We start from the raw sequence: 11364 nt of genomic DNA on the forward strand, positions 1-11364 counted from the left end.
GAGGGGAGTCCCAGAATTGGTCGTTTTTGCTGCCAATCAACAGAACGAGCCATGCAATTGGACTGACATAGTGTCATTAATTGCGCTGAGCAGCAAGTTACTGTGTGCTGCTACTTATAGCACAGTGAGGAGAGAAGTTGACGTATTTCGAATTTGAGTCGTTCGCTCGCTTCTGTGAAGGGTGTTGTTATTGTTATCAACAGCCTCGTGAGTAGTGGTGCCCTCAGCACTGTGACCTTAGGCCAGTTTGTAAAAAACTTTCCAAATCTCCCGACCGACTGTGGGACACAGGGAGGTGAGCGCGAACACTACTTTGCACAGCTCCGCAAACCCCCCTAACGTTTACGCTACGGCACCATGTCTGGTTGTCTCGTCAGAAGTGAGGAGTCAGTGATGGTAACGCAGCTGCCTGTACATTGGGTCAGCGGATTTCCTGGTCAGAGGGGTGCTGGGAGTACTAGTAACAGCCTCAGGGCAGGGACAAGTTAGTGTTTGTGACCCTGAACGTCCACTGTTATGTTATCACCCCCACATCCCCTGACTAATGGGATGTCCTGCGACCCTCCAACGCTTCAACTACAACTCCCAGCAGCCATTCTGCACTTGGGGAGGGACTGTCCTTGTCACTTCTCTCAGGGTCATGGCTGTAGTCAGGCCTGCACGTGGTTATTCCCATCTAAGGTTACCAGACCACCTGATAGGAGGACATAGAAAATACTCAAAGACACTGACTGAAGGCTCCATTTAAATGACACAGCTTCTTCACTCCTCTGTGTGTGTGTGTTGTCCCCATGTCCTCTATGGTACTCTGACTAAGATCCCTACTAAGTACAGATGTATCATTGTTTCATAATATGGCCTTATTTTTTATTTAGAGCCATATCTTTCCTTTGTATGTCCCTTCATTACTTCGCCACCTACCTTTTTATAACCTAGAAAGGTCTAAATCACAGCACCCCTATACACAGGCTGGGATCACGTGTTTACTTGGTAGACTGATCATGTTGCCAGGAGTCTGTGTCATAAGCAACCGAATCCTTATGGTTTTATTGGCTGAATTGTATTCTGACAGATGTATCTGGAGCTGCGAGTGTATCTACTGTTGTAATAGAAATATTCATGTAAGAATTAAAATATACATGCTGGGAGTTCATGCACGGAGACCATAGTTTCTCTGCATTCCTGACTGCCTGCTGTCTCTTCTTAAAGTCATTACAGGCTGATTTAGAAGCAAGCTTTAAAAAAATAATATATATATAGATATATGTATATTGTTGTTTGTCATTGATAACCTGATAGTCTAATAGTCTGTCCACAAAGTTATCTGCAACATATAATGCTAGAACTACTTCCCTTCCACCCCCCCCCCCAGCTTAAAATGCAGGCTGCAGAATCACCTTTCAGATTCCCTGTTAGTGAATACACTGGAATGTGTTCATGTGACACCTAGCGGACATCCGGAATATTTGTCAGATCCAAAAAGCGTCCTCTGCTTTGTTGAAATTCACCATATACCAAACTGTAAAGGCTGATCAAATACCAACAACTTCCATGGGATCTTTGCGTCATTGTCAATATTTATAAATCTGTACATAAAAAAGGGAGGCATTGAAATAAGGGGTGCAGATGATGCATTTGGCCAAATTCCAGACTTTTGGGTATCAGGGGTGTTTGAGTCTGGCCTTATCACATATCTCTTTACCATTGGACAGTTTGGGGGGTTGAGTGGATTATGCTCACTTGCATATACAGATGAGGGTTTGGATCTGGTTCAAGATTCATCACAATCTTTTGTGCAGGATTTAATATTGGTCTGAAACTCTGAACCCTAAAATTGTGTTTTCAGTTTGTCAGTAAATGAAATGCACCACTTTTTGTCCTTCTAGCACCATGGTACACCATGCGAAATCACGTGTAGTTCTAAAACTGTAATAAATTTTGGCTTATGGTAGCCTAGTGTAAACTTTCGGAGTAAAAGGGGTGTTAGAGGGATGCTTGCTAAAATGTACTAAAATGTGACGCGTTAAAGAAATGTTTTTTTGTTTATAGATTTAAAGAATTACAGATGTCAGCCACTGATCCGCATGTAAAGAAGTATTGATCTCTGCCTATACGTTTTCGATTGCCTGCATATCTTCATTTGCATAGGTATGGGACTAACATGCAACACTGACAAACTATTCCACTCGCAATTATCACCATGCATCCTTTGTTGGATAATGAAAGAAGATACACTTTATTGAAGTTGCCTTTCATGCTTTGTGCTGTTCATTAGACTATGGCATAGATACAAAATACCATTTGATAGTGTTTAAAGATAAGGTATTCAAAATCATGCTCATTGTGTAGGCTGTGAAACAATATATGAAGCCTTATTCAATTTGGGCCAAAAACATACCTTATATATCTTAAAAGGCACTGCTAATAAATCCTCTCTGGTCCGTGTTCCTTCTTAGGTCCATTAAACTACTGACTGCCCCATTGCAAAATTGGATTGGATACTGCAGTGAAAGAAGCAGCTTAGGAAAGCAGCCAGCAAAGCTCTGAGTGACTAGTAAATTGGTTAGAACATTTTAATAATAAGTGCAAATGTAACCTTTAAATGCACTCTCTATTTTAACAGTTCTATAAGGCAAATACTTGTTTATATGTACCCTTTGAGTGTTTCTAATTTGTTGTTGAAGGTGTAAACTGTCTTTTTTGAAAAGCATAAAGAATAGAATGTTAGTCAATACAGAATTTTACCTACACAAACTACATTACGCCTGAAATCCGTTAACCTGTCCTTATGTTGGAAGGGAACCCACCTAAAACACAAGGAGGACATACAATTGCTATGGAGATAGGCACTGGCTTGATTTTGACTAGGGTTCAAAGTACTGCAAGGTAGGGGTGCTTACTTCTGTGCCTCACTTGATTTGTCTACCAACACCATTCTTACTGATGAGGGGAATATAATCTTGAAAGACAACACAGTTAATTGACAGCAGTATTCACTCTGCAGGAGGTACAGTATGGGATCTGTCATCCAGAAACCCTTTATCCAGAAAGTTCAGAATTACAGAAAGGCCATCCCCCAAAGACTCAATTTTATCCAAATAATCAATTTTTAGAATTGATTTACGTTTTTTCTCTGTTATAATAAAACAGTACCTAGTACTTGGTCCAAACTATGATATAAGAAGTTATTATTATTGGAAGCAAAACCAGCCCTTTTGGGGTTATTTAAGGTTTACATGATTTGTTTAGTAGACTTAAAGGGGTTGTTCACCTATGAGTGTACTTTTAGTATGATGTAGAGAGTAAACTTTTGAGACCACTTACAATTGTTTTGTATTATTTGAGTTACTTAGCTTTTTATTCAGCAGCAAAACCAGTTTGTCGTTAAAGAAATCCAGTTGCTAGAATCCAAATTACCCTAGCAGCCATGCACTGATTTGAATAAGAGAATGGAATATGACCAGAATAGGAAGATGAGTAATAAAAAGTAGCAAAAACAATACATTTGTAGCCTTACAGAGCATTTGAAAGCTTTGACTGAAGAGTCAAAAGAAAAAGGCATATAATTAAAAAAAAAAACTTTATAAAATAAAAAATTAACACCAATGAAAAAGTTACTTAGACTTGGCGATTCTATAAAACCCTAGGTCCCAAGCATTCTGTATAACAGGTCCCATACTTGTATGTGGTATTATCCACTGGACAGCTCTCCTTGTAGCAGTCCTAGTGGACTGAAGGAGATTAAAGGGATACTGTCATGGGAAAACATGTTTGTTTGTTTTTTTAAAACACATCAGTTAATAGTGTTGCTTCAGCAGATTTCTGCAGTGAAATCCATCTTTCAAAAGAGCAAACAGATTTTTTTATATTCAATTTTGAAATCTGACATGGGGCTAGACCTATTGTCAGTTTCCCAGCTGCCCCCAGTCATGTGACTTGTGCTCTGATAAACTTTAGTCACTACTGCTGTACTGCAAGTTAGAGTGATATTACCCTTCCCTTTGCTGGAGTAGCACTATTAACTGATGCGTTTTGAAAAAAACATGTTTTCCCATGACAGTATCCCTTTAAGGAGGAAAATACATTTAAAGCACTGGGGGCATATTACCATATTTACTGGGGTTTTTTTTCAAAATCTCTTGCCAATTAATTGATTCAGAAGGCAATTCCTGTGTTAAAATTGTATATATTTTTATAAGGATAAGACACACATGGGTGTCAACTGCGACATTTGCATTTAAATTACAGTGATTTTCCTCAGGGCCTTTGCACCTGTTTTGACCCTTTCTACCTGCTTTACTTTGTATACTGATGGTTAGAGTGATCCTAACTCCATATGTTTTGCAGGTTCCATTAACGATGTCTAGGATACGGAGGATGAGGGACCTTGACTCAAATCCCTGTTTAGAGGTTAGTTGAACTATTTTATACACACATTTTACATATTTTATTTGTTACTAGAAACAAATATCACTATTGTTGTTAAAAAAACTATTTAAAATACTGTATTTAGTCTCCAGGACTTAGACCCAAAAAGACTGAGGAAATGTTCTTAAAGATATAATCTAACACATGCCTGGTATATGTGGGCAAATATTATGTTATTCAAATATGCAAGGCAATGATGATGATAGACTTCCACAGACCATAGACAGTTTTCCCAAAAATCATATAGGGGTTGACTACAGCAATGAAAGAAGCATGTACAGCATGCAAAGTTATACAACAAGTAAAATATATTAAAGGGATACTGTCATCGGAAAAAAATGTTTTTTTCAAAACACATCAGTTAATGGTGCTGCTCCAGCAGAATTCTGCACTGAAATCCAATTCTCAAAAGAGCAAACAGATTATTTTTATATTCAGTTTTGAAATCTGACATGGGGCTTAACATATTGTCCGTTTCCCAGCTGCCCCAGTCATGTGACTTGTGCCTGCACTTTAGGATGGAACTACTTTCCGGCAGGCTGTTATTTCTCCTACTTAATGTAACTGAATGCGTCTCAGTGGGACTTGGCTTTTACTATCGAGTGTTGTTTTTAGATCTACCAGGGAGCTGTTATCTTGTGTTAGGGAGCTGCTATCTGGTTACGTTCCCATTGTTCTTTTGTTAGGCTTACAGTACAGCAGTAAAGAGTGACTGAAGTTTAGCAGAGCACAAGTCACATGACTGGGGGCAGCTGGGAAACTGACAACATGTCTAGCCCCATGTCAGATTTCAAAATTGAAAATCTGTTTGCTCTTTTGAAAAATGGATTTCAGTGCAGAATTCTGCTGGAACAGCACTATTAACTGATGGGTTTGGGAAAAAAAAACATGTTTTCCCAGGACATTATCCCTTTAAAATGCTTCAAATTAGTAAGGAGCATAGAAGTTTAAATGAAGGCTGTTTTCTTAGCAAACAATTTTATATTTATGTTTAAGATTTTAAAGGGGAAATGACATTGCTTCAAACATGTTTTTTAATTGTACTGGATGTTGAATTCTTTCCAAAATATTAGGGATGCACCGAATTCAAGATTCGTTTCAGGATTTGGCCTTTTTCAACAGGATTCGGATTTAGCCGAATCCTTCAGCCCTGCCGAACTGAATCCGAATTTGCATATGCAAATTAGGGACGGGGAGGGAAATTGTGTGTCTTTTTGTCACAAAACAAGCAAGTAAGAAATGTTTTCCCCCTTCCCACCTACTAATTTGCTTATGCAAATTAGGGTTTAGTTCGGTATTCGGCCGAATCTTTCACGAATCCAAAATAGTGGATTCGGCGCATCCCTACAAAATATAGGATTTTTTCTTTTGTCAAATAATTACCAGTGTTCTTAAACCAACCTCTTGGTGCTGCTGTATGGAAATTGGGAAGGCCAAAGTGATGTTAAAATGTTAGACCAGATGCATGCGTTTGCAGCAGGAAAAAAAAATAAATAAATTGTTAAACAGATATTTTGCACAGCTGAAGTTTTAATAAAGTATTTTATTTAATACCTAATTAAGTTTAATGTGTTCTGTTTTTTTAATGATAGTTCCATTTTATTTTTTTTAATGCGAGATACATCCTGAAACAGAATTCCAAAGGCATGTACAGTGCTAGATGTGTGAATTGTCTGATTTAAGTACATGCCAGAGACATAACGAAGTGTATCAAAATAAAAATCCTAGCATTTTGTTGTCCCTCAAATGTTTTATCTGTATATAGTGAGCTTCCACCCAGTTTCTGTACTTTCCTGTAAATGTGTTGTTTGTTTGCAAAACCAAATCTTGACTTTTAAATTTGCTTTATAAGGAAACCGACGCATCTACTAAGTGCATGGATGAAAATCAGTACCAAAAGGACTTGTGCACCTCTTACTTTATCAAATACAAAAATTGCAGAAAATTTTGGGTAAGTATAAACTTACCAGTGTAATATTAGAAAGATGTGTCCAATAGTTATGGATTTCATCTTACATTACTCGCTGAAAACAAATTTGTTTTTGAATTATTTGCCTTTCAAATGGAGGTCACTGACCCCACCAGCCAAAACATTATTGCTCTATGAAGTTACACTTGTATAATTACAGTTACTTATTATTACTTATCATTCTATCCTGTTCATGTTTCAGTCTCTCATTTAACCCACTGTCTGATTGCTATGGTAACTTGGACCCTAGCAACCAGATAACTGCCAAAGTTCCAAACTAGAGAGAGGCAGATTTTTTTTTTTAATAAAAACGCCAAACAAAATGAAGCCCAGTTGCAAAGTGTCTCAGAATATCACACTAAAAGCTAGCTTAAATGTGAAATACCCCTTAACATATTGCAGTAAGTGATACAGTAGTATACAGTACTTGAGTACGTTCATGTTTAAAAAAAGTTTTTTGTTTCAGCAAAATGGTTATTAACTACTGGTTCAAATTCTTAAAATAATTAAAGAATAAAATAGAAATGGCAGACAATGGGACAGCATTGAATAAAGATGGGGAGGCTTGTGGGTGTGCACAAATATTTTAGCAGGCAGGCATTTGTTCTGGTTTGAGATTGATGAGCATTTCCATTCTAATTCTTCAAGGGGTGGTTCACCTTCAAACAATTAGTTGTTTTCAGATAGATCACCAGAAATAACGACTTTTTCCAATGACTTTCTATTTTCTGTGTCACCGTTTTTCTAATATTGAAGTGTAAAAAATCATGTTTCACCTTCTGAAGCAGCTCTGGGGGGGTTCACCGACCCTGTAAACTGTTCTTAATGGATACATTTAGTTGATACATTTCTTATTATTGTCCCTGCTGAGCAGAATCTCTGGATTTCATTACATGCAGCTGTTAAAATTGATACAATTGTTGCTAATACTCCAGAGATGCAGCTGAGAAATGGATCAACTCAATGTTGCAAAATTGTAACAGTTTAGAGTCTGAACCTGAATTACTGAGCTGAACACGAACTTCAAACATTGATTTCAAAGAGAAGCTTTTCTATTGCACCAATAATATTTGGAGAATGTATATATCTAATCAAGCTATAAGAATGAAATAGTCCAATAAAGAAACTGGCACATTTTCAGTTTCCGGACACTACAGAAGGCATCTTTGACAAATAATAACATTGTGATAGATGGATTATAGTGGCTTCAGCATGCATTTCTAGTCTTAATGTATGAAAACTAGTGATCTGGTTAGTTGCCGTGTGTATGTGTTTATGGCCAGTATAGAAGGATATAATAAAAGTAAATCAGTATTCCTGTTTCCTTGTACTAAGCACAATCCAGAACAATATTTTACAGTGTAATGTCGGTTTGAATGTCGGATGTCTGAAGTATTTCCTGGGTGCAGCACATAAACAATTGGGATAAAGATGCTAATATTTTCTTTTATAATTATTTGAAAGGGGATTATATTTTGTGACTCTTGCAGGTGATCTGTGCAGACAAAACTCACATGAGTCTGTGCTAATATAGTGTGATATTATAAACTTGGGCAAACCACTTATAACTTTAATGGGAGTAAAGCAAATGATGAATGGAGATGGACCAGGGTTCTTGTGGATTTTAGCTGTAGCAAGCAATGCCGCTGAGCATGGGTTTAAAATGAATTAAATTGGGTATAGATTTATAAAAGGAGAGTAAAATTCTTTTCAAAGGCCATATCTACAATATTTAATGCAGTTTTGGTCTCCAGTGATTACTTTATTGAAATAGGGAAAGTCCAAAGGAGAGCAACTAAGCAGGGAAGGGTTTACCACTTTAGATAAATTGTCATATATTAGAAGATTCGTAGTCTAAATATTTGTCAAAACACCAAAAATTGTTGTAATCACACATGGTAAATCCTGGAAAATACAGTCATAGCAATGCAGTGCTGGTTATACCTTTATTGGTTATGGGTTGTGTTTCTTTGAATAATCTGTCAGTGACCCCAGCCAACTAACATCATATGAACTATAAGGGTCTTATTTTACTTTCCAAATTCTTTATGGCTTTCTATACTCTCTTCTATTCGTTTTCCATTATGACGTTCAAACTACTGCATGGTTGTTATAAAATCCCCTGGGAAAAACGTCTTAGATTGCAACTCTTCTTTGAATACTATTGTCTGTATCATCAAACATTCATATTAAGGTTTGATTTAAGGTTGACTTTATCTTTTTAAGGGTTTGACCATCTATTGCAAATTTAAGAAGGAAATACAAATCTCAGAAATACAGTCTCTACACAGACTAGAGATGTCTGAGCTGTTGTGGGGGGATAGGAGTGGAAAGATTGAGGCTAGATTTACACGCTACATTTGATTGTACAAGGCTGTTAAAGGGTTTTTCCCCTTTGAGTTCACTTTTAGTATGATGTAGAGCGTGATATTCTGAGACAATTTGCAATTGGTCCCATTTTTTATGTTTCATTATGCACTTTTTGAGTTATTTACATTTTTATTCCGCAGCTCTCCAGTTTGCAGTTACAGCAATCTTGTTGCATTGATTTGAATAAGAGACTGGAATATGAATAAGAGAGGCCTGAATAGAAGGATGTGTAACAATAACAATACGTTTGTAGCCTTACAGATCATTTGTTTTTAGATGGGATCAGTGGCCCCCATTTAAAAGCTGGACAGAGTCAGAATAAGAAGGCAAATAATTAAAAAAAAAAAAACTAATTAAGATATATAATGAAGACCACTTAAAGTTTGTTAGAATTGGCCATTCTATAACATACTAAAACTTAACTTGAAGGTGAACCACCTCTTTAACACACATTTGCAAATCAAATAAGAATTGTTTGGCAAAATATATGGAGAAGTGTTGAATGCCATTATACTTTCACATGTTGCAAGCAAATCATGAATCTAACCGTAAATTTATAATTAGCTCTGCAGCAGCGTTACTGTGCAGTAGCTGATTGGGCTAACCATTCTGTTGTGTAAACTACATGGAAGCACTGCCATTCGACACAACATCCCTGTTGAATGTGAAAGGTGCATATGTTGTATCTGGCAAGATAAATCTGAGCTGTAATCTGATGAATATGTCGGAAAACTTTCTCTTATGTCTTCTTATACTACATTAAAGGGGTTATTTACTAAAATCCAATTTCATCTCATTGTTTCAAAAAAATTATTATTAATAAAATAACTAATCGGATCTGTAAAAAAAATGAATAAAATCTAGCAAAACCGAATCATTCTATTTTTTTCAGGAATTTGCCCGAAAAAAACAAATTTTTACGATTATCAGGCTTAACCCAGTGCAGACCACAATATCTTCAAATTGGGGTTGGGACATCTCCCATTGATTTATACATGACCTTGACAGGTCTGAGATGGTGGATTTTTGCTTTCTGGGATTCTTTTTTGCGCCAAAAAGCCAGACCTGAAAAATTCCCACACAACCCACTGAGTGTCTGATGTAAATGTATAAATAAAACATGTCATCCAACCTTATCTGATCAGACTAACCTTACAGTAGGGAGGATGAGATTTGGAAGTTTCCACAAAATCTGGTGCTGTTGCATCAGATAAAAGTCTGACCTTCAAAATCTCCTGTATAATTTGAGATCCGTCCATTTAATTTGTGTTTGAATCGCTTCACATATTGTAAAGTTTAACCCCAAAAACTACTTTTAACCCTAAAACAACTTGTTTTTGTTTTGTCAGAATGGAATTATGATAACAAGAAGAAGAGAAGGTACTGTTCCTTATATGCCAGCTGCAGAAGAAAGAAAGCAGATATTGGAGTCATTGGAAAGTCTACCGTATTAAATATGCTCTGAACATGCACATTATATATTAGGCTATTGTGTCTTTGTCTGTTCGTTGGCAGTCTATGTATACTTTTGTTTTGGTTAAATTTAATGGTCATTTTCCTTAAAATGAACTTTTAGTATAATGTAAAAGTGGTTTATATGAATAATTACCGGTAATAAAACGCTAGCTTGACAGGAAAAAATCCTGCCCAGAAAAAATTCTGCCCAGCAACCAAATACTAGTACTAGTGGGACCTGTTATACAGAATGCTCGGGACTTGAGGTTTTCCAGATAAGGGATCTTTCCATAATTTGGATCTTCATACCTACAGTCTATTAGAAAATTATATAAAAATTAAATAAACCGATAGGCTAGGTTTGCTTCCAATGAGGATAAATAATATCTTAGTTTGGATCCAGTACATGGTGCTGTTTTATTATTACAGAGACAAATCATATTTTAAAATTTGGAATATTTGGATATAATGAAATCTAAGGGAGACATAGGAGCTTTGTGGATAATGGATTTCCAAACTGAAAAGTTCTAAGGACAGACCATTCTGTAACATACTAACCGCTTATTTTGAAGCAAATAACCCCATTAAAGGTTAGAGCAGTTTAAACTGCAAAGCCATCTGGGAAGGATCTCTGCTCTGTTGCAGTGAGAAGAAGAAGCAACGGTTATCTTGGGGCTGTATTTGCAGCTACTATTGGGCATACTGTAAGGGTAAGGTCACACTGGGCGATTCGGGGAGATTTAGCCACCCGGTGACTAATTGTCTTTTCTATGGGGCTACTAATCTCCCCGAAATGCTTCCGCCTGCTAGAATGAGAAATTGCCTGCTGCATGGCACTCGCGGCGCTTCATATTCCGAAGTTGCCTCACAAGGTGACTTTGGAAAACGAAGATAATTGAGTTTCCCATGCATCAATGTGTACACTTGTGTGTAACTTATCAAAGCAGTCTCAAGGGGTGCATTCATACTCTCCACAAATTACAAAGCAACATGTAAGGAACAAGCACCTTTGTAAATAGTATCAGTACCTGCTCAACTTTGGCGCTTTGCCCTTGTCTGCATAAATGAGCCATAATGAGTGAACTGTTGTGTTACATCACAGCCTTACTCAGTGTCCTTGCTTTCAGCTGCCTTTTTTGCAG

At 37.0% G+C, this 11364-nt stretch overlaps 1 protein-coding gene across 6 annotated transcripts; it reads left to right on the top strand.

Moving 5' to 3' along the window:
• Window positions 1-71: 71 nt before the first annotated feature.
• chchd7.L (coiled-coil-helix-coiled-coil-helix domain containing 7 L homeolog) lies at window positions 72-10244 on the top strand. Of its 6 annotated transcripts, none has more exons than XM_018266722.2 (6): window positions 72-207; window positions 2050-2148; window positions 2457-2562; window positions 4348-4410; window positions 6281-6379; window positions 10117-10244. In XM_018266722.2, exons 4-6 carry the CDS (start codon window positions 4360-4362, stop codon window positions 10219-10221), a joined length of 255 nt encoding a protein of 84 aa, XP_018122211.1. In that variant the 5' UTR covers window positions 72-207; window positions 2050-2148; window positions 2457-2562; window positions 4348-4359; the 3' UTR covers window positions 10222-10244. The 6 variants fall into 6 exon arrangements, with proteins under 6 accessions (XP_018122211.1, XP_041421514.1, XP_018122212.1 ...); XM_018266723.2 differs by having other exon boundaries at window positions 120-396; NM_001171759.1 differs by having other exon boundaries at window positions 166-295.
• The last annotated feature ends 1120 nt before the right edge of the window (window positions 10245-11364 follow it).

This window comes from Xenopus laevis, chromosome 6L (genome assembly GCF_017654675.1).
Source record: "Xenopus laevis strain J_2021 chromosome 6L, Xenopus_laevis_v10.1, whole genome shotgun sequence".
NCBI lineage: Eukaryota > Metazoa > Chordata > Amphibia > Anura > Pipidae > Xenopus > Xenopus laevis.

Coding starts and splice junctions, on each gene's coding strand:
- chchd7.L (XM_018266722.2), top strand. CDS start 4,360: ATGTCTAGGATACGGAGGATGAGGGACCTTGACTCAAATCCCTGTTTA. Junction 4,411..6,280: donor ACTCAAATCCCTGTTTAGAG/GTTAGTTGAACT, acceptor TTGCTTTATAAG/GAAACCGACGCATCTACTAA. Junction 6,380..10,116: donor AAAATTGCAGAAAATTTTGG/GTAAGTATAAAC, acceptor TTGTTTTGTCAG/AATGGAATTATGATAACAAG.